A 23,707-nucleotide genomic window follows, 5' to 3' on the forward strand; every position below is an offset into this window, starting at 1 on the left:
AATGAGTAAAATGTCTTAAATCCCTCAACCACAAGTAGGATTTCTAGTTAAGGGGAGAAAACTGTATTCGAACATAGTGTATCTGCTCAAGTAGAGCACGATGATTGATGCCTTTTCTTTCCCTTTTAGTGATTCTTTTTGACCACTATTTACACCAAACTGAAAAAGCTTTCCAAAAATCTCCCTAATTAAAAAAAAAAAAAGTCCTCTTACATTATTTATAAATAGCATACCAGTGCTCATGCTGAAATAGTCTTTTACTGAAAGGTTTATTTATTCACATTAAAACTGAATCTTTGGCCGGGCACGGTGGCTCATGCCTGCGATCCCAGCACTTTGGGAGGCCAACGCTGGCAGATCACAAGGTCAGGCGATCAAGACCATCCTGGCTAACCCGGTGAAACCCCATCTCTACTAAAAAATACAAAAAGTTAGCCGTGTGTGATGACACGTGCCTGTAGTGCCAGCTAATTGGGAGGCTGAGGCAGGAGAATCGCTTGAACCCAGGAGGCAGAGGCTGCAGTGAGCCAAGATTGCGACACTGCACTCCAGCCTGGGCGACAGAGTGAGACTCTGTCTCAAAACAACAACAAAAAAACTGAATCTTTGACCTCTTGTATGATGATGGTAAATCTCAGGCCTAAGAATTTCTCAACTCTGCACTGTACAACTAGGTCCAAAGAGTAGGACGTGAGGTAGTTACCATAAAAAAACAATTAAAATATTACTTCACTTTAACAGTGGTGAAAAAAGAACGATAAAACACAGGATTTTTTCATCTTCTTTTTCTCAGTAATGGATTTCCCACCACCACCCCACCCCCTGAGACAAGGTCTCACCCTGTCATCCAGGTTGGAGTGCAGTGGGTGCAATCATAGTTCACTGCAGCCTCAAACCCCCCAGATCAAGACATCCTCCCACCTTAGCCTCCCAAGTAGCTGGGACCATAATGCACACCACCACACCTGGCTAATATATTTGTTGTTTTCTTTTGTAGAGATGGGGTCCTAAGATGTTGTTCAGGTTAATCTTAAACTCCAGGTCTCAAGTGATTCTCCTGCTTCAGTCTCCTAAAGTGCTAGAATTACAGGCATGAGCCACTGTGCCTGGGTCTTCTTTACTTTTTACTTTTATGTTGATTTTTTAAAAATAGAGAAGGGGTCTTGCTAAATCTCCAGGGCTGGTCTCAAACTCCTGGCTTTAAGTGATCCTCCAGCCTCAACCCCACAAAGTGTTGGGATTATAGGCATGAGCCACCACACCCAGTTCAGATGAGGTCTTGCTCTACCCAGGCTGGAGTACAGTGGCACAATCATAGCTCACTGCAGCCTTGACCTCCTGGGCTTACGTGATCCTCCCACCTCAGCCTCCAAAAGTGCTGGGATTATAGGCGTGAACCACAACACCTAGCCTCAGTAATGGAATTTAATTGTTAATTCACTATCCAGGATATTTTAAAAAATGCGTATCATCTAAAATGTTGTTTCTATATTTTTATTCAACTTTATCTTCAGTTATCTTTAAATATAATTATCATACTAAATATCTATCATGACTAATGATGGGAAAATGAAAAGCCACTGGTTATAACTCAGAATGGCAAGAACTAACCTACTAGAGAACATTAAAGGGATAATAGCAATAGTAATAAAAATAATGGCAGCTAACTAGAGCTGTGGCATACAGCTATGCAGACTGTGCACTGTACACGCCAGGGGGTGAGACAGCGTGGCAGCCCTGTGGCTAACATTGAGTACCCTATCACATGCCAGCTTATAAATATTTTACATGGAACTGGACTATAAAGCAGATACTACCCTCATCCCCATTTTATAGATAAGAAGAAAGAAGACACAGAAGGTTAAAGACCTCAAAGCTAATGAATGGCAGAATCGGGCATTTGACTCTAGAGCTCGCTCTATTGATTGCTAGCCCACATTGCCTGATTTATGGTTACAAATGCCATTACTTGAAAAAAAATCCCTTTAGTTTTACATTTTTCTTGCATATAATTTTGAAAAATACTGTTTAAACATATGGTAGCTGTTCCTTCATTCAAAATGGTGATGTGGTTTATAGAATCCCTTTGTAATTTGTAATCATGTATCATATAGCAATACTCTCTCCCTTACCAAAAAAGAAAAAAAAAAAAACCCAAAAAACACCAAGTACACAAGATTTCATATTTGCATATACTTTAATAACCAGGTCATTTTAGTAATAAATGAACAAAGAAACAGAGACAAAGAGAACTTAACACATGATACTTCCACAAGTTTGGGTCTAAAAAGGTTTACATCAAAGTTTAAAACATATACTGTCTGTGTTAACAGAGGCTACAATACCAATTTAGATTATGCACATTATCTAAAACATTATTATCAAAGAGTGCAAAGTTAGATCAAACAACGTCAAGAAAATTCTGTCCTAAAATTTTAACAAAGTCTTTTAAGAAAGTCTAAAAACCTCCTTTTTTCCCACTGACTCTCAAAACTTTGAGTTTTATATCAGAATATCAATTTGTCATTTTAACTTTTACCATACATGAAAAATTATCAAAAATATATTGATGGGTCTATACTAATTGTGACTATTTATATTTACATTAAGCAAATTCTCTTGCCAAGTTCTTTATATACAAATTACCATTTGTCCTCTGTGAAATTCATTAAAAAGTTAAAAACCACAGAAATGTCATTAGAAACAACATATTTCAATATGTAACTGCTTTCCATCAATGAAGAGTATTTTTAAATAACTTAATTGAAAAGTATTGAACTCCCCACCAATTTCAGCTGCAACAGTATTCCTCCTGAACGTTTTCTGTGATTTAAGGGGGGAAAAAAAAAACTAGGTAAAGCTTGATTGCAAAGAATTCAATGACAAAAATGTGATGAGTGTTTATTGACCTTATCTTCAAGATACTTATAGTCTAATTAGGTTGACATAAAAAAATTAAGCAATAAAAAACGTAAACAGTGTTAGATAATTGAAGAAACAAAAAACGTTTAAAAACTGGCAAATGTACCGTATAAATGCTTTTCATACGAATTTAAAGCACAAAATGGCATCCGAAATCCAATCAAATTGAATGCAGATAAAGCTTTCTGATACTTCCAATAAGGGCCAGCATTTAAAAAAATTTTAACCTATTCCCAAATTGGAAAGAATTTAGATTTCAGAAGCATCACAACAGATAAAAGAAATGTATAAACATTTAAGAGGCAAAGATTTGGGGGAAAGTTCATAAAAAGATTATATTAATGCCACTAAAACAAAGAGGCCACTTTAATTGTTTTAGACTCACAGTTACATAGTAAGGAAATAGAAAAGTTGTCTTTTTCTAAGAAAAAATTTGACCACAAAATCATAAACATCTCTAATTTAAAGAGCATTGATTCAGATGACCATAAAACTGGTGCAACAATTTCTCCAGTACAGATGCATGTCTCTTGGCCAAAAATTAACTGATTTTGTAAAAATTGCTTAAAAGTTAATGCCTCAAGATTTTCTGGTTTGAAAATAGAGATTCACTCCATTTTGGAAATTATCTTAATTTATGTTAATTATATACTCTTCTAAAGCAAGAAATAAAGCTCTAAAATATTTACCTAATTAGTGCTCTGTCTCTGGACTTTAGGACCAATACTCTGTGTGTCCTCTTCCTGACTAGGACGTTTCCCACCACTGAGACCAGTACCCATGGAGCTTCTTCCTGCACATTTAAAAAATATATGTTTAAGACAGGAAAAGGAAAAAGATCAGTATGCGCAAATGCTTCATTCTTACCTTGCTTCAACAGGTGAGTTTGCTGACTGTCGCCATGAGTATAGTGTAAAATACCACTCCCTTGAGAGCAACCTGTTAGTATTTAAAACACAGTAGAATTACTTAAAATCAAATCCAAAATGTATATATTATTAAGACTACAAATCCAACTTTCAGTGCTTGTACTTAAGGACATTTATATGCTTTTAAGACTAAATCTCAATCTTCCTATGAACCAAAAAATCACATGCTCAAATCAGGAAAACTTAAATTTAGGCTCACAGAAATGTTGACAGTTCAAAGGCAAAATCACTGATGATCATTTTCTAAAAAACATTTCCTTACTAGATGACAATTTGAAACTTGACCATGAAGGTAAAACACAGGGGCAAGAGTGAGACAGACATCCTTCTTTGACTCTTGTCCCTTTTCCCCACGCTTTTCCTACAGAGCCCCTCCAAACATATTTCCTTGAGGATAAGGGAATAAGGGCCTGCCCGATGAGTTAAACAATTCAAATCACACTACAAGCAGAAGACACAGACTATGTGGCAGTTACCTAGACTGAGCAATCACATCAACCCTTCTAAAAACAAACACTATTATAGGAGAATAGGTTGGCTAGAACAGAGAAGTATGTTTCAGGGAAACGTTTTCATCAGTGTGTCCAGGTTATGGAAAAATATAAGCATTCTGGACCTATCCATGAGCAGGTGGATAGGTCAACACCTTATGGCCTGAACAAGACTGTGTACTTACTTTCGTTTTAATTAACTTCAATCCCAGGCAATCAGTGGCAGTTGCTCACCCTAAGTGAGTATGAAGTACTATCCCACAGTTGTTTTAATCTGCATTTCCCTCATGACTAATAATGCCGACAAACTGATATTTTACAATTAAAAAAACCCTGAAAGTTAAATAAAAACTAAAACATATTGCTACAGTAGTAAACATATTACAGTCTGTTTTATTGTAAGAATAGAAGTACTTTAAGATATCTACGTATAGTTTATTCCTTTCCTGAGCACATGTGCACACACACACAAATACAAAGATGAGCAGAGAAAAATGCAATTTGTGTTGCAGAGATTAAGAATGTTCCACAGTCATTAAAACAAAACAAAACTAAGAAAAGTCAAAGAATTTTGCCCTTTGACGTGCCTTGTAAGGTACTATAAAAGCCTACAGACAGGATAAATGTACGGCATAAAAGGATATGCTTTAGAAGCATTTAAGTCCTTTCAAATGGGGCAGAAACCTGAGGGGAGAAATGTTTACTATTAATAGCATAGCCCAAGTCGTGTCTTTTCACAATTTCCCATCTCCAGGTCTAAAATGTTTTTTCCCTCATCTGGCTACCCAAATGCTACTCAATCCTGCCACCTTTCAAGAAAATTTCTCTAGTCCCTTCAGCTCTCAATAATCTCTCCCTTTTCTCATATTGCACATGGAGGCAGCATCTTACAATTTATCACTTTTTCATTTGTTTTTGTTTTCCCTCCACACCCCCATTTAGACTTAAGTTCTACTTAGCTTTTCATGTCTCATGTCTTTTGAAAGCCTCCAAGAACCTGGCTACAAACCATGTTATAGGCAAATATTTACACAATTAAAATAATTTCAAGATTTCTTAATTCTTCTATTATATAATACACTACCCTACATTTATACACCTGCAAAGCAAAACTGTCCCAATTTAACCTGCTACCATGATTAGCTTTTGAATATAATTCCAAATAAAGGACATAGGTTTGAGTGGTCTAAGAAGCAGTTTGTGCCATCATTGTGGATTAGCTCAGCCCTTGGTTCCTAGTTCTTTGCTACCTTCCTGTTATCTTAGTGTTTCACAGAGCTTCTGTCCCTCACTCACGTGTGGGCTGACAAGGCAGGTTGTGAACTCAACAAGAGATCTGATAGAACTTTTGAAATGATTATCTTGTGGAAGTTTATTCAAAATGTAGGAGATCCTGAGAAGGAACATTTCTAAAGTATACTGCCATCATTGGCAACTGTCGACTGCTGGGTAGATCACATTCCAGCAATAAAATATTTTCTCTTGTAAACACATATGGCACTCCATTTGCAGAGGAGGCCCAATGATATAGGAAGAAGTACAAGCTTTGGGGTTAGTCAGACTTGGATCTGAATCTTAGCTCAACTACTTACTAACTGTGGGATCTTGGCTAAGTTACCTAATCTTTCTAGGATTATTTCCCCAAATATAAAATGAGGATCCCACTACCTCCTCCCCAGGTTATTGTGAGAAAGCAGGCAAAAATCCCTTAGTATCTACTGGTCACAAGGTAGGCAGTGCTTTTGTCCCTGTCTCCCAAAACTAATTCTTGGAGGATAAAATACATGCCGTTTTCATGAGGATGCAGGATATTTCTGAATTCAAAAAGGTTCAATTTTTAAAAGGTTTTATTCTTAACATCAACTTAGAACATCTGACTTTACAACAATATAACCAGGTATTGACACTGATACAATGTCTTTACATAATTTTATGTTCTTTTATCATATATAGAGATTTTCTTTTTTTCTCTTCAATTTTTATTTTAAGTTCTGGGGTACATGTGCAGGATGTGCAGGTTTGTTACATAGGCAAAACATGTGCCATGGTGGTTTGCTGCACAGATCAACCCATTACCTAGGTATTAAGACCAGCATGTATTAGCTATGCTTCCTAATGCTCTCCCAACAGACCCCAGCATGTGTGTTTTGTTGTTTTTGTGACGGAGTTTTGCTCTTGTTACCCGGGCTGGAGTGCAATGGCACTATCTCAGCTCACCGCAACCTCCGCCTCCCGGGTTCAAGTGATTCTTCTGCCTCAGCCTCCCAAGTAGCTGGCATTACAGGCATGCGTCACCACACCTAGCCAATTTTGTCTTTTTAGTAGAAACGGGGGTTTCTCCATGTCGGTCAGGGGCTGGTCTCAAACTCCCGACCTCAGGTGATCCACCCACCTTGGCCTCCCAAAGTGCTGGGAATACAGGTGTGAGCTACTGCACCCGGCCCCAGTATGTGTTATTCTCTGCATGTATCCATGTGTTCTCATCATTCTACTTCCACTTACAAGTGAGAACAGGAGGTGTTTGGTTTTCTGTTCCTGCCTTAGTTTGCTGAGGATAATAGCTACAAGCTCCATCCATGTCCCTGCAAAGAACATTATTTTGTTCCTTTTTATGGCTGCATAGTATTTCGTGGTACATATGTACCACATTTTCTTTATCTAGTCTATCATCGACTGGCATTTAGGTTGGTTCCATGTCTTTGCTAATGTGAATAGTGCTGCAATGAACAGATGTGTGCATGTATCTTTATGATTTATATTCCTTTGGGTATATACCCAGTAACGGGATTGCTCGGTCAAATGGTATCTCTGCTTCTAGATCTTTGAGGAATCACCACACTGTCTTCCACAATGGTTGAACTAATTTACATTCCCATCAACAGTGTACAAGCCTCCTTTTTCCTCTGCATCCTCACCAGCATCTGTCGCTTCTTGACTTTTTAATAATCACCATTCTCACTGATGCTGTCCTATTTTTTAATCAAATTACTGAGCTTCATGCTATTTTTGGTCAAAGCCAAAAAAACTAATATGATGATTCAAATTTCCAACACATACTGAGTTCCTGAAATTATTAATATCACACATAAGAATTTACATGGTCACTAAATTCGTATTATATAGAAAAATACTACAGACTTTATAAGAAAAAAGTCACGTTCAAAAAGACTAGAGGGCTCTATGCATGTGTACAATAAATCTTTTGGCCATGTTCACAGGGCCACGGACTTTAACTAATTACCTTATAGTTGCTGTACACCTAAAGAGTAAAAAATAATAAGCATTCTGAAAATGACATTTGAGTTTCATTTTATCCTTAAAATTGCTCTCCTCAGTTTGTAAAAGCTTTAACTTGACCCAACATCTATTATACGGAATGATGTTTTCCATCTCTAAAATGTCATCAGTGGAGTGAAGAGATGTGTCTGAGTGCACATGTATGCATGCATACAAAGAATCTATTAAGTTAATTTCAAAGATAGATTTTTATAAAATGTTAGTAAGGATCAATAACAAATATATTTGTTTAATAACCTCGTCATGTTACTAAGTGCAGAAATTTCCTTTTCACTTACTTCCACTGCTGCTACAACCTGGGATATTTTCTGTAGAATATCCCATGAAGCCTCCATTCCCATTAGGATTAGAAGGTACTGATGCTAGAAGACCTAAAGGACAAAAGAATTTTCTTTTAAATTATGATCAAGATAAAATTCAAAGACAGGTATATAAACAGCTGCCAAAGAAACAAAGACAGTTATTAACATACCTAGTCCTCTATATCGTGAAAGCTGCTGATAGATCTGTTTCATCCTTTCAATATTCAAACGGCTTGCCTCAGCATGGTTCACCATTGGTTTAGGATAATTAATTCCTATCAAACATTTGGCTACCTTTTGGATACCTTCTGGTGCATTCCAGGGATCATAGATATATTTTGCAGGGAAGCCTCTTAGGACAGGCAAATAACGCCTTTAGGAGAAAAAAGAAAGATTACTAATAAAATGCACTGTAAGCAAACTATAACAACTACTAGCTATGAGAGACCAAAATCAAATCAATACCATTTAAATGATCTGTTTGCCCTACTCATCTCTGCTGCCTATCATGAGTGGGGAATACTTTAAGCATTGATTAACCATGAAAAGCTCTTCTTCAATTAACTATTCCAAATTGAGCAGTAATCACCCTTGATTTACCTGATATAGTCTCCATTGGGATCCGTTCTCCTACCAAAACCAACAGGGCAATAGCAGTGAAAAAACTGCTGAAAAAAGGAACTACAAGACAGCCACATCCAGCTTCCAGCATTTATGCTCCAATCTGCATCAAGCAGTAATTCTTCAAATACCTTCAGAAGTAACAGTAACCAATTAGTTTGCACACATATAATTCGCAAAGCAAGCATTTTCAAGGTCACAGTAGATCCAAAGTCAAGGCAAAGAAAATCTAGCACAGACTTGTAAAATTAAACATTCCAAAGTTAGCTTCCCTGTCTATATTCTGTTCTATAATGAGCTCTTCCAGGGAAAGAAACATAGTGGTAATATAGTATGCTTCTGTAGAGAATTTACTTTTCCAACCTCTGCAGTGTTACAGGGAGAATGGAAGTAAAAAAAAAATTCAAATCACTGATTTAAAAGGATATTATTAGTAGACACAGGAAAAGCAGTAAACCACTTTCAAGAAAGCAAAAATATTATTACATAAAACACCAACAAAAACTTAGTATACTAGCCTAAATAAAGGAAGCATACTCAAATATAAATTCATGTAAAAGTATATACTAGCACTGCATAGCTTAATTTTGAATTCCTTGATCAGAAAGAAAATATAATTAAAATAAATGATTTTTATATATATTAAATATGTTATATATTGTCTTTGTATATACAACTGTGTACTAGGAAATGTAAGAGATTAAAAAAAAACACACACACACATAGGCTCAGAAATGGTCCTTGGATGGGGCAAATGTATGATATTGCCAGAAACATAAAAAATGTATACAGTGGCCGGGCACGGTGGCTCATGCCTGTAATCCCAGCACTTTGGAAGGCTGAGGCAGGGGGTTGAGGTCAGGAGTTCAAGACAAGCCCGGGCAATGTGGCAAAACCCTGTCTCTACTAAAAATACAAAATTAGCTGGGCACAGTGGTGGGCACCTGTAATCCCAGCTACTTGGGAGGTTGAGGCAGCAGAATTGCTTGAACCTGGGAGGCATAGGTTGCAGTGAGCCGAGATCATACCATTGCACCCCGGCCCGGGCTACAGAGCGAGACTCCATCTCAAAAAAAAAAAAAAACAAGGTATGTAAGTCTTATTACATGTAACCCACAAGATGATGTCACAAAATGTGGTATGCTTCTTTTCACATAATAGAAGTATTACTAAAAATTTGTGAAGTTGAAGTGAGGTGAAATGATTTATATTTTAAAATTTATTTTATTTTATTTTTTGGAGACTGAGTCTTGCTCTGTCGCCCATGCTGGAGTACAGTGGCGCGATCTCGGCCCACTGCAAGCTCCACCTCTCGGGTTCATGCCATTCTCCTGCCTCAGCCTCCCGAGTAGCTGAGACTACAGGCACCTGCCACCACGCCCAGCTAATTTTTTTTGTATTTTTAGTAGAGATGGGGTTTCACCGTGTTAGCCAGGATGGCCTCGATCTCCTGACCTCACGATCCACCTGCCTTGGCCTCCCAAAGTGCTGGGATTACAGGCGTGAGCCACTGTGCCCGGCCCTGTTTTAAAATTTATAATATGAATTCACTATCTCTAGGAACTCTTGAGTGAATTCTTTTGGTGACAGAAATATCACCTATATCTATCAACAAATTCAGTGTTAAATTTTACAGTTCTCTTAGTGGCTAGACTGGTTTAACCATTAAAATGACTTTAGGTTAATCAATTTAACTAGTTTTCACCTTTTTGCTTGTCGGATTATACCACCTTTTGCTCTGAAAGTGTGCCCATATTTGGGGAATTAAATGTTTTATCCACTGAAAAACTACATTATAAATTAATCTATATAACAGACAACTTCTAGGATTTGTTTTATTAAGGTAAGGATTCCTTCAAAATAAGGCATGCTACATCAGTTAGAACACTTACCTTCATTCCTTCTTCCCAACTAATCCACAGGTCCCCTCGTGTCAGGAAGCAAGCAACTGCATGCCTGGCTAGATGATGAATCCAACCCTCCTGACGAAGCTGCGTCATGATGGCATCAATCCATGGAAAGCCTGTCCGGCCTTCTGCCCATTTGGCTAAAGCCTCAGGATTTTTATCCCAAGGAATCTGAACACAGATAGGGTTTCCTTCCATTTTATCAAAGCGTGGATTATTTGTTGCTGCTGTATAGAAAAATTCACGCCATAATAGTTGCCCATAAAGGGAAAGGGGAGGGGAACTGTTCTTCTTTACCTATGGTTAAAAAGCAAAGAAGTATTATCAGAATGCTTTTTAAAGTATTAAACAATAAGCTCCAATTTTAGAGAATACCTTTTTGTAGAGATCTGTTAGTTTGAAGTAAAACAGTCGACATGACAAACAACCAAATCGGAGATAAGGACTAAGTCCAGTAGGGCTTGCAAGCAGAGAATTTGCATTCATTCGAGGTCTTTCAAAATTTGCCACCCAAGCCTGAAAACACAGAGAGAAAATTACATTAACTAATTGTCTTTTTCATTTTAAAAGGACGCTCAGAATGGAGATTTTTTTTTAAAAAAGTTACATCGTTCTTGGAAAATAAAATCTTATCCTAGCCACAAATTACATGTTTTAATAGAAAATAAGACAGGATAAAAAAGTGAGCATTCTTTTGTTTCAGTCATCCTTGTGCAGCACATACTCATGTGAAATAAACTACCTTCAAATTTCCAACAGAAAGCTGAGAGCACCTTCAATCTCTCTCTCTCTTTTTTTTTACGACAGGGTCTTGCTTTGTCACCCAGGCTGGAGTGCAGTGGCGCAATCTCGGCTCACTGCAACCTCCAGCTCCTGGGTGGATTCTCCTGCCTCAGCCTCTTGAGTAGCTGGGACTACAGGCAGGTGCCACCACGCCACGCCCGGCTAATTTTTGTATTTTTAGTAGGGATGGGATTTCACCATATTGGCCAGGCTGGTCTCAAACTCCTGACCCCAAGTGATCCACCCACCTCAGCCTCCCAAAACTCTGGGATTACAGACGTAAGCCACCATGCCTGGCTTTCAACCTGTCTCTTTAACACAAAGGTAAAGGTGAAATATAATTCTATCCTAGTTTCGAAATTATGGCCACTAGATACTAGCTTAGGTAGAAAGAACAGAGGAGGTAGTGCGGTAGTAGCTAAAGGGGAAATAATTAGAAAAGAAGGAGAAAGAGCATTTAAATGAGGAGATGGTAGTTAATTTTCAAACAATTAGGTTTGTGCTATTTTAACCATTTCCCTTAATCCTCCCCTTCCAACAATCTATTTGTTATTTTTAAAAGAGAGAAAAATTATTTTTTAAATGACAGTTTGGAAATATAAGCATAGCTATATAATCTACATTATCATACTTTTCTTTCCAAATGCCTTTCCAAACGAGTAAGTGCTTCAGTTTCTCCGCCTGGCCACACTGCAGAGGATAAGCCATCTGTATCGAAACCTAAAAGAAAGAAAAGAAAAAAATATAATTCTTCTGAAACTAAAGTAATTTTTATTTAACCCCAGTACCTGGGAAAACAAATTACTTTGCAGAAATCTTCTGAAACTAAAGTAATTTTTATTTAACCCCAATAACTGGGAGAACAAATTACTTAGAAGAAAAATTGAGAGAGTACCATAAAAATGAACTGAGGGCCTAAATAAGCCCTCACCTACAGAGGATATAACATGGTTTGACATGGTTTCAATTTTTTAGGCTGCACATCTTAAGGTGATAACAATAGATCACATATTTATAGAACACATAAATGATGAACAAACATATCACTTCTCAAAGGGTTCTTTTTCTTCTCCCCCTGCCCTTTCTTTCTCTCCTAATGCAAAATACTTTACATGGCAAAATTAAAAGGGGAATTTTCTGAGTAATTTCTGATTAACTTTTAAGCCTCACACTGATTACAGTTTACACTCACCTAGCTCTTCCAGTGAAGGGACTCCATATTTCTCATCATGGTCATCAGACAGAGGAGTTGTGCACTTTTCTATCACTTCTGAAGTAATTGTTTCTACTGGTATCTCCAGTGGTTCCATTTTGCTGATGAGAGTCTGGAATCTTTTGTAAGTCAGAGGCGGTTGTCCACCATTGAGTTCTATGATCCTATAACAAGAGTTAGTAAAATGTAGTTAGTATAAAAAAAGACAATAAATTTTGGCTAACAAGCTCCCAAAAGGCTTAAAAAGCAGAAAATAAAATTAATCACTGAAGTCTTTGAGGAGAATGTTAGCTTGTTATAATGACCAAGAAATGTGTTCAAAATAATTAATGAGTCCAAAAATCATTCTCTTGAGCTTCTAGACATCCTCTAGGTATCAAATATACACACTACACAAATATTAAAACCTTTAAGACACAATATTAAGAACTTATGAGAGGAAAAAACAAGTAAGTGGGTAAATTAGTCTAAAGGTAATTACAAAAAGTTAATACACAGAGACATATGAAAAACATGTTATGGCCCAGCTCAAAGAATGTCAATCATCAATAAAAACTAAACCAGGTTGATAATTATATGAAAGAGTAATCAGCAGGTCTCATTTAGGAAAAATAAATTGTATTGTATATATGTGAGTTTACAACACATTATGGGATACATGTAGGCAGTAAAATGGTTACTATAGTGAAGCAGATTAACATATTTATAATCTCATATAGTTACTTTTTTGTATGTGTGACAAAAGCAGCTAAAATCTACTTATTTGATAAAAACTCCAAATAAAAGACAATTTTATTAACTAATATCCTTACTCTGTACACTAGACCTCTAGCGTTGTTCATCTTACATAACTTCTACTTTGTATTCTTGGACCTACATTCCTGATAGGGTTTGGCTGTGCCCCCACCAAAATCTCATCTTGAGTTGTAACGCCCACAATTCCCACATGTCATGGGAGGGACCCTGTGGGAGGTAACTGAATCATGGGAGCAGGTCTTTCCCATGCTGTTCTCATGATAGTGAGTAAGTCTCACAAGATCTGATAGTATTTAAAAGGGGGAGTTTCCCTGCACAAGTTCCCTCCTTGCCTGCTGCCATCCATGTAAGACATGACTTGCTCCTCCTTGCCTTCCACCATGATTGTGAGGCCTTCCAAGCCATGTGGAACTGTAAGTCCATTAAACCTCTTTCTTTTGTAAATTGCCCAGTCTAGGGTATGTCTTTATCAGCAGAGTGAAAACGGACTAATACAATTACCCTATTTCCTTCAGCAAATTTTACAAATTTGGATTCTATATTACTGGGGTAACAATTACTTCCTATTTTCTATTGTACTCACGCCTTCATTAGAGATGTTAGCATATGTATCTATGTCACATACTTAGAACACATAAGCCCCGAAATTTCAAGTTATTTAAATTTAAGTATCTTTTTATTTACTTCTGATCACTAATTACCTCAATCAAGTATTAATTTAAAAAAATAACTAGCTTTGCCAATGGTAGTTTAGATTAAGTTTAGACACTATTTTGGAATAACTACTCTTTTTCACTATGGCCATTTGCTTAGCATTTGGCCTTAATAAAAAATGACAAATGAAATCTAACTTCATCATTATACAGATGTGAAAACAGGCCTACCAGGAGAGTTAAGTAAACTAGTCAAGGTCACATAACTGATAAATGGCAAATCAAGGTTGTCTAGTGTATTTTAGGATATTTTTCATTATATAATACGCAGTGATGTATCAACTACAGATACATACAGAAAGTAATACAGAAAGCAATCACCATAAAAAGATATCCTGTTTAAGTAAATTTTGCTTTTGTGTATTTTGAATTTATTCATAGGGTTGCAATGAATTTTGCTGAATGTAATGATACTACAATAATACTACTGAGGACATTGTTAATTACACAACAGTAGCAAAATGAGAATCTTAGGACAAAACATTTTCTATATGTTACATTTTAATATGATAGATTACATATAGTAAATATTCACATTCAATCCAATAAACACTTAATTTTTCTTTTTTGAGATGGAGTCTTGCTCTGTTGCCCAGGCTGGAATGCAGTGGCACTATCTTGGCTCACTGCAACCTCTGCTTCCTGGGTTCAAGTGATTCTCCTACCTCAGCCTCCCAAATAGCTGGGATTACAGGCGCCTGCCACCACATCCAGCTAATTTTTGTATTTTTAGTAGAGATGGGGTTTCACCATTTTGGCCAGGCTGGTCTTGAACTCCTGACCTCGTGATCCACCTGCCTCAGCCTCCCAAAGTGCTAGGATTACAGGCATGAGTTATCACGCCTGGCCTAAACACTTAATTTTATGCATAACACTGAGTCTCCCACCTAGAAGCAACTGTTTTTATCCTGTTTTGCCCCCTCCTTGCTATGAGCTCCCTAAAGTTAAGCAAATTGGTGAGCTCTAAGGCAAGATTATTATCAAAAGATACATGAATTCTAGCTTAGCATCAAGTAAGACCTTTGTGTGAATCAAATCATGATTTTTTGATACATTTAAAATGTGAAATCAAATCAACTAGTTTGTCATGTTACAGAATTTGTTTTACTAACTTGATAAAATCTATAAATTACTAAAAAAGTAAAATGATTTAAAAGGTAAATAAATTATAAGATTTCAGTACTTAAAAGGACAATGGTATGCCAAAAGTTTAAAAAGTTAACAAGTTTTATAGACCTCTAAGACTCATAGCATACAATACTCCCTAAATTTAAGTTTGACCACAGAATTTCTGTGGGACAAAGCATCACCAAGGACTGGTGTCTGAAGAAATACACTTTGAGAAATATTCTATTATGCTATTGTTCAGAGGACTACAGCTATGCAATGTTATATTACATCCAATTTGTATCTGGATTTAAAATCCAGATAGACAAGATAGATATACATGAAATAAGATAACATTAAACAAGCATACAAAATATGTCAAGGCAATTTATAACTATGTATAACTATAAAATTGATAATGCTAAGAGCCCAGAAAGGCAAGACCACAGGAGGCTGAGTTAAGAGTAGTCAAGGAAAATTCTGTAACAGTCTTAATCCATAATAGTTTTGAAATAGAAATGCTGAGACCTGTCATTAGGTCAATAGCGGCTAAATAAAATGCTAAGGATTTGACATATGTTCACTTAATTCTCCCAAAACTCTATGAAGTACACGCTATCATTTCTACTTCACAAACCTCAGTTAAAAACTTATCTATGTAGTTAATATCACTGAACTATATACTTAAAAATGGTTAAGATGGTAAATATTATGTTACATGCATTTTCTCACAGTAAAAAAAAAAAAAAAAAAACTCACTTGTCTAGGTCATACAATGTATGTGAAATTCTTACAATGACTTCTACTCCAGCTTCAGTTGCCAGTTTCTTAATAGCTGCATCTCGTTCCTTTCCAAAGGGCTCAGAATCATACTCAATTGAAAGTTTAGTAATGTTCCATTCCTAAAGTAACAGAAGGGGGAACAATGTACACCAATTTTAATAGTTATTTTTTCTATCATAACAAAAAGTGAAAAAGCTGAAAATCTACATATCAAATGATTATACATAAATCAAACTTTGAATATGCAGGAAAAAGTAAACAATTTATCAATTAAAAAATACGTAAGTAACAAATGCATAACCCATTAGATTCCAGGCTTTATGCTAGGCAACAGACAATCTAGCAAAGCAATATGCTTAAAACCAGCTCTTACACTAAATGTGTTTGTAGAACACTTTACTTTTTCAAATTACTCATACTTACATTATTTCATTCGAGCCTCAAAACAACACTCAGAGTTTGGCACTTTGGTTAGTATTTCCATTTTGGTTTATTTTTAAAACTTAGGGATTTGCCAGAGTTCACAGAGAGCCAGACCACCTGAATTTATGTCTGTTGAGTCTAAGACCTGATCTTTGACAAACTTTTGATAGTTGATATGGTATAAGCTGCCTGGCTGAGGTCGTGTGTGAGTGTGTGTGTGTGTGTGTGTGTGTGTGTAAATATTTTCTTTCTGATTACTAAAAAATGTTAACTGAAAAATTTGGAGATGGTAATAATAATAGCAGTTACTTATTATCAGGAGCTATATTAGTAAGTTCTGTACATCTCTTTACACTGATTTTAAATGAGGAAACTGTGACTTAAAGGAATTAGTTGATTTTTCTTAAGCATAATTTTTTTTTTTTAAATTCTAAGTCTATTCTGATTTATCTCATAAAGAAAAAGTTCTACCATTGTTTAACTGCCTATATGGTAACATACTATATAATTCACCAAACACCTCCTGATTAGACAAGGGCTGTTTCAATGGTGGGTTAAAAAAGACTGCTATTCTAGGCTGGGTGCGGTGGCTCAAAACTGTAATCCTAGCACTTTGGGAGGCTGAGGTGGGTGGATCACCTGAGGTCAGGAGTTCAAGACCAGTCTGGCCAACATGGTGAAACCCTATCTCTACTAAAAATAAAAACATTAGCTGGGTGTGGTGGCACATGCCTGTAATCTCCCAGCTACTGGGCAGGCTGAGGAAGTAGAATCACTTGAACCAGGAGGTGGAGGTTTCAGTGAGCTGAGATTGTGCCACCGCACTCCAACATGAGCGACAGGAGTGAGGCTCCATCTCAAAAAAAAAAAAAATTGCTATTATAAACTTTACAGTATATATCTTTACCTTTATGCATACATCTTACAAATTTTAGGGTATTTATCCAATTTTTTCCTAGAAATAATCCCTTGGAAAACAACTGATAGATCAAAGATAAGCACATTCAAAATTCTGATAGGCTGTCAAATTAAGGTACCCGAAAGACTGTACAAATTTACATTCCCATCAGCAGTGCACCTAAGTGCTTGATCTCCACACACTTGCCAATAATATGTATTAGCAATCATTTTTTGTTTTTTGTTTTTTAAGATGACGTCTCACTTTGTCACTCAGGCGGAAGTGCAGTGGCATGATCTCGGCTCACTGCAACCTCCGCCTCCCAGGTTCAAGCCTGCCTCAGCCTCCTGAGTAGCTGGGATTAAAGGCACACACCACCACAACTAGCTAATTTTTATATTTTCAGTAGAGATGGCGTTTCGCTACGTTGGCCAGGCTGGTTTCAAACTCCTGATATCCATCTACCTCGGCCTCCCAAAGTGCAGGAATTACAGGCGTGAGCCACCATGCCCAGCCAGTAATTGTTTTTAAATGTCTGCTAAACTACTAGGAAAAAAAATAGTATCTCATTAAAAATTTTTTCCGTTCTTAAAAGTCCTGAAGAGTGCACATCAAGAAATTAAGGGCTGTTGACTTTCAGGAATAAAATTTGAGTGTGTAAATAACTTTTACATTCTGCAGCATTGCTCAGATTTGTTAGTATAAACTTTCTATTTTTGAAATTTAAAAATAAAATTAAGATGAGAATAGAAAAGCATTCTATTTATTTGTTTTATAGTGAGGTGGTATAGAATAGTTTAAAAACACAGGATCTAATAAGTTAGACTTCCTAAGTTGAAAGACTGGCTCAACTACTTAGGCAAGCTGCTAAACTCTCCATACCTGTTTCCTAGTCTATAAAATGGGTAGAATAAGTAAGGTGCAGAGACAGTGCCTGACACATAATAAACCCTATGTAAGTATATGCTACAGTAAAGTGAAAACATTAACCATATTATTGGGTTGCTAAAGAATTACATAACATAACGCACATAAAGTGTTTAGAACAGAGCACAGTGCATAGCAAGCCCTCAATGAATGACAGCAATTCTTTTTCTTTTCTTCTTTTTTTTTTAATGAGTTAGGGTCCCACTCTGTTGCCCAAGCTGGAATGCAATGGTGCAAATCATAGCTCATTGCAACCTCAGACTCCTGGACTTGAGCAGTTCTCCCACCTCAACCTCCCGAGTAGCAAGGACTACAGGCATGCACCACTATACCCAGCTAACTTAATTTTTTTTTGTAAAGACAGGGTCTCACTATATTGCCCAAGCTAGTCTCAAAATCCTGGCCTCAAGAGATCCTCCTGCCTCAGCCTCCCAACATGCTGTGATTACAGACGAGAGCCAATGTGCCTAGTACAATTTAATACTATTTTTTGAAAAATATTATTTTAAATCTTAGGTAGTAAATACTGAGGTGAGTCAATAAATAACACTTCCTGCCCCTTTTCCTTCTTGAGTTCAGTCACGTAAGCCCGGGGGCTAAAGATAAAAATATCAGCCATATTATTAGCAAAGCTGAAATGTAGAAAATTGTAGAATTCAGGACAGGTAAACTTGCTAATACTATTTCACTGCTGAATCAAACAGATTCACCTACTCAATCATAAGCAGCACCTCCCTGCAGTGTGGTCTTTCCCTATAAAACGTATTACATAGAAGAGGAGAATACAATGTGTGTTCTCTACAACTAAAAGAAAAGGAAACGTCTGAGCTAAACTAGCCCAGCTCCTTCTCCTAAACTCACCAATGAGATCATTCACTTTTCCTTCCCTGGGGATAAATTAGTGAACATCTCTCCACAAGAAAAATGAAAATCTAGGGAAGAGAAAGTTTCCTAAACATTAAATGTATTCATTAATACACTAAATATTTATTGTAATCCTAATTATATGACAGATACTACGCTAGAAGCCCCTCTCCTGGAGCTTATTGAAAATGAGTGGCAATACAGAGGTAAATTAATACATAACTTTTAGGGGAAAAAATGCTATGATAGAGAATACAGGGATGGGGTGTGAGGTGGTAAGCTAATAATCCACACTCTGCCTTCCATGACTGCACTGGTTAGACTTCAAGTAAGCTATAAAAGCAAATATCCTTGTTTTTTCCTATCTTGGGTAGAAAGCATTCAGTGTTTCACCTTTAAGTATGATTTTGTGTTTTTTTGTAGACTTCCTTTATCAAATTGCTATTTAGCACTTGATATGGTTTGGCTGTGTCCCCACCCAAATCTCATTTTGAATTGTAGCTCCCATAATCCCCACATGTCATGGGAGGGACCCAGTGGGAGGTAACTGAATCATGGGGGCGGGTTTTGCCTGCGCTGTTCTCATGACAATGAATAAGTCTCACCAGGTCTAATGGTTTTTTAAAGGGCAGTTCCCCTACACACACTCTCTTGCCTGCCACCATGTAAGATGTACCTTTGCTCCTCCAGGCTGTCCTCCTTAGGAGGACAGCCTGAGCTCAGGAGTTTGAGACCACTCTGGGCAACACGGTGAAACCCCGTCTCCAATAAAAATACAACAATTAGACAGACATGGTGGTGGGTGCCTGTAATTCCAGCTACTCAGGGGGCTGAGGCAGGAGAACTGCTTGAACCTGAGAGGTGGAGGTTGTAATGAGCCAAGATTGCACCACCACACTCCAGCCTGGGCAACAGCGATACTCCATCTCAAAAAAAAAAAAAAAATTTATACACACACACACACACACACACACACACACAGAGCCAGGTTCACGGCCAGGTGTGGTGGCTCATACCTGTAATTCCAGCATTTTGGAAAGTCAACATGGGAGGATGGCTTGAGCACAGGAGTTCGAGCTCAGCCAAGGTAACATAATGAGACTACATAGTGTCTTTACAAAAAAACTTTTTTTAAATAAAAAATATTGCTAGATTCAATTTAGTGATTTCTGAGTCTTTGTTTATGGGGGGCACTTGGCTATACTTTTAATTTTTTCCTAAACTTTCCTTGTCAGGTTTTGGTAGCAGGATTATGCTGTTCTCATAAAATGAGTTGGGAAGTAATCTCAATCTTGTTTTCTGAAAGAGTTTAAGAAGGAAATATTTCCTTCTTAAATATGTGACAAAATTCAAAATAAAGCCATCTAAGGGCTTGGAGTTTATTTATGGGAAGGTTTTTAATTATAAATTCAATTTCTTTAAGAGGTATAGGGTTATTCAGGTTTTCTTTTTCTTCTTATAAGAGTTCTAGTAAGTTATACTTTTCAAGAACTTTTTACATTTCATCTCAGATGTATAATTTATTGGCATTATAGTGATTACAATATTCTTTACTATGCTTTTAAAGTTTGGAGAATCTCTAGTGATGTCCTCTTTCTTATTCCTGATAATAGGTAACTTGTATTTTCTTTCTTTTTTGTCCTAATCAGTATTGTTAAGAGTTTATCAATTTTATTAATGTTTTCAAAGAATGAGCTTTTGGCTTTGCTAACAGGAGACAAAAATCACATCAGTAATTTGAACATGAAAAATTTACAAGAGCAACTCATTTTATTGTGCTTTGCTTTATGGCACTTCTCAGGTATTGTACATTTTACAAATCAAAGGCTAATGGCAACCCTGCACTAAGCAAGTCTATTGGTGTCATTTTCCCAACAGCATGTGCTCACCTGTGTCTCTGTGACACGTTTTATCAATTCTCACAGTATTTCAAACTTTTTCATTATTACGTCTGCTATGATGACCTGTGATCTCTTCTCTTTTTTTTTTAAGAGATGTGGTTTTACTGTATCACCCAGGCCGGTCTTGAACTTCTGGCCTCAAGTGATCCTCCCATTTCAGCCTCCTGAGTAGCTGGCACTACAGGTACCACAGCCACTACACTCAGCTTTTATCAGAGATCTCTGATGTTTCTATTGTAATTGTTTTGGGGTGCCATGAACTGCACCCATAAAAGAAGGTGAACTTAATTGATAAATGTAGCGTGGTCTGTCTGCTCCAACCAGCCTCTCCCCCATCTCTCTCTCCCTTTCCTCAGTTCCTTATTCCCTGAGACATAGCAATATTGAAATTAGGCCAATTAGTAACCCTACAGGGGCCTCTAAGTGTTCAAGTGAAACAAAGAGTCACACATCTCTCACTTTCAACCAAAAGCTAGAAATCAGCTTAGTGAGGATGGCATGTTGAAAGCTGAGACAGGCCAGGCTGGGCACGGTGGCTCACGCCTGTAATCCTAGCACTTTGGGAGGCTGAGGCGGGCGGATCACGAGGTCAGGAGTTCAGACCAGCCTGGCCAACATGGTAAAACCCCATCTCTACTAAAACAAACAAACAAAAAAAACGGGCATGGTGGCGTGTGCCTGTAATCCCAACCTGGGATTACAGGTTGCAGTGAGCCAAGATAGAGCCATTGAACTCCAGCTTGGGCAACAGGGCGAGACTCTGTCTCAAACAAACAAAAAAACAAGAAAGAAAGCTGAGACAGGCCAAAAGCTAGGCCATTTGCACCAAACAGTTAGCCAAGATATCTACGCAAAGGTAAAGTTCTTGAAGGAAATTAAAAGTGCTACTCCAATGAACACATGAATCATAAAAAAACAAAGCAGCCTTAATGGTGATATGGAGACAACTTTAGGGATCTGGATAGAATATCAAACCAGATACAATACTCCCTTAAAGCACAGCCTAATCCAGAGAAAGGCCCTAAGTCTCTTCGATTCTGTGAAGGCTGAGAGAAGTGAGGAAGCTGCAGAAGGAAAGTTGGAAGCTAGCAGAGGTTGGTTCATAAGGTTTAAGCAAAGAAGCTGTCTCCGTAACCTAAAAGTACAAAGTGAAGCAGCAAGTGCTGGGTGGAGAAGCTATAGCAAGTTAACCAGATCTGTCTAATCTAAGATAATGAATTAAGGTGGCTATACTAAACTACAGATTTTCAGTGTTGATGAAGTAGCCTTCTATTGGAAGAAGATGTCATCTAAGACTTTCACAGCTAGAGAGAAAAAGTCAATGCCAAGTCAATGCCAGGTCAGGCGCGGTGGTTCATGCCTGTAATCCCAGCACTTTGGGAAGCTGAGGCAAGCAGACGCTTGAGGTCAGGGGTTTGAGACTAGTCTGGCCAACATGGTGAAACCCTGTCTCTACTAAAAATACAAAAATTAGCCGGGCATGGTGGGGCACACCTGCAGTCCAAGCTACTCAGGAGGCTGAGACAGGAGAATCACTTGAGCCCAGGAGGCGAAGGCTGCAGTGAGTCAAGATTGTGCCACTGCACTGCAGCGTGAGTGACAGAGGAAGACTTCGTCTCAAAAATAAAAAAAGAAGAAAAAGTCAACGTCTAACTTCAAAGCTTCAAAGGACAGGCTGACTTTTTTGTGAGGGGCTAATGTAGCTGGTGACTTTATGTTGAAGCCAATTCTCATTGCCCATTCTAAAACTCCTCGGGCCCTTGAGAATTATGCTAAATCTACTCTGCCTGTGCTCTTTAAATGGAACAACAAAGCCTAGATGACAGCACATGTGTTTACAGCATGGTTTATAAATATTTTAAGCTCTCCGTTGAGACCTACTGCTCAGAAAGAAAGACTCCTTTAAAAATATCACTGCTCACAGACAATGCACTTGGTCATCCAAAAGTTCCAATGGAGATGTATTAGGGAGATTAACATTGTTTTCATTCCTACCAATATAACATCAGTTCTGCAGTCCATGGATCAAAGAGTAATTCTGACTTTCAAGTTTTATTAAGAAACACATTTTGTAAGGCTATAGCTGCCATAGACAGTGATTCTTTTGATGGTCTGAGCAAAGTAAACTGAAAACCTTTGGAAAGGATTCACCATTCTAGATGCCAATAAGAACATTTGTGATTCATGGGAGGAGGTTAAAATATCAACATTAACAGCAATTTGGAAGAAGTTGATTCCAGTCCTCATGGATGACTCTAAGGGTTTCAAGACTTCCGTGGAGGAAGGAACTACAAATGTGGTAGAAATAGCAATAGAACTAAAACTAGAAGTGGAGCCTGAGGATGTGACTGAATTACTGCAATCTCATGATAAAACTTGAATGGATGAGGGCTGCTTTCTATGGATGAGCAAGAAAGTGGTTTCCTGAAATGGAATCTCCTCCTGGTGAAGATGCTGTGAACATCAACAAAATGATAACAAAGGATTTAGGATATTGCACAAATTTAGTTGATGAAGCAGTGGCAGGGTTTGAGAGGACTGACTCCAATTTTCAAAGTTGTACTGTGGGTAAAATGCTGTCAAACAGCATTGCATGCTATAGAGAAATCTTTGGTGAAAGGAAGTCAATTGATGTGGCAAATTTCATTACTGTCTTAAGAAATTGCAATAGCCACCCCAATCATCAGCAACCACTATGCTGATGAGCCAGTAGTCATCAGCATCGAGGCAAGAACCTCCACCAGCAAAAGATTATGACTTGCTGAAGGCTTAAATGATCACTAGCATTTTTTAGCAACAAAATATCTTTAATTAAGGTGTGTATTTTTTTAGTCATAATGCTACTGTACACAGAAAAGACTACAATATAG

At 37.4% G+C, this 23,707-nt stretch overlaps 1 protein-coding gene across 3 annotated transcripts in view; it reads right to left on the minus strand.

Moving 5' to 3' along the window:
- The window catches only part of CRY1 (cryptochrome circadian regulator 1), a 106,486-nt gene that overhangs the window by 1,372 nt on the left and 81,407 nt on the right, over positions 1-23,707 (minus strand). The window contains 11 exon segments of one of the 3 annotated variants that reach the window (NM_001194159.2): positions 2,179-2,823; positions 3,612-3,715; positions 3,790-3,861; positions 7,918-8,010; positions 8,112-8,314; positions 8,542-8,693; positions 10,455-10,766; positions 10,845-10,985; positions 11,884-11,972; positions 12,445-12,629; positions 15,801-15,943. In NM_001194159.2, the coding sequence (NP_001181088.1) occupies positions 3,612-3,715; positions 3,790-3,861; positions 7,918-8,010; positions 8,112-8,314; positions 8,542-8,693; positions 10,455-10,766; positions 10,845-10,985; positions 11,884-11,972; positions 12,445-12,629; positions 15,801-15,943 (1,494 nt within the window). In that variant the 3' untranslated portion in view covers positions 2,179-2,823. 3 annotated transcript variants of the gene reach the window in all.

This window comes from Macaca mulatta, chromosome 11 (genome assembly GCF_049350105.2).
Source record: "Macaca mulatta isolate MMU2019108-1 chromosome 11, T2T-MMU8v2.0, whole genome shotgun sequence".
Taxonomy (NCBI): domain Eukaryota; kingdom Metazoa; phylum Chordata; class Mammalia; order Primates; family Cercopithecidae; genus Macaca; species Macaca mulatta.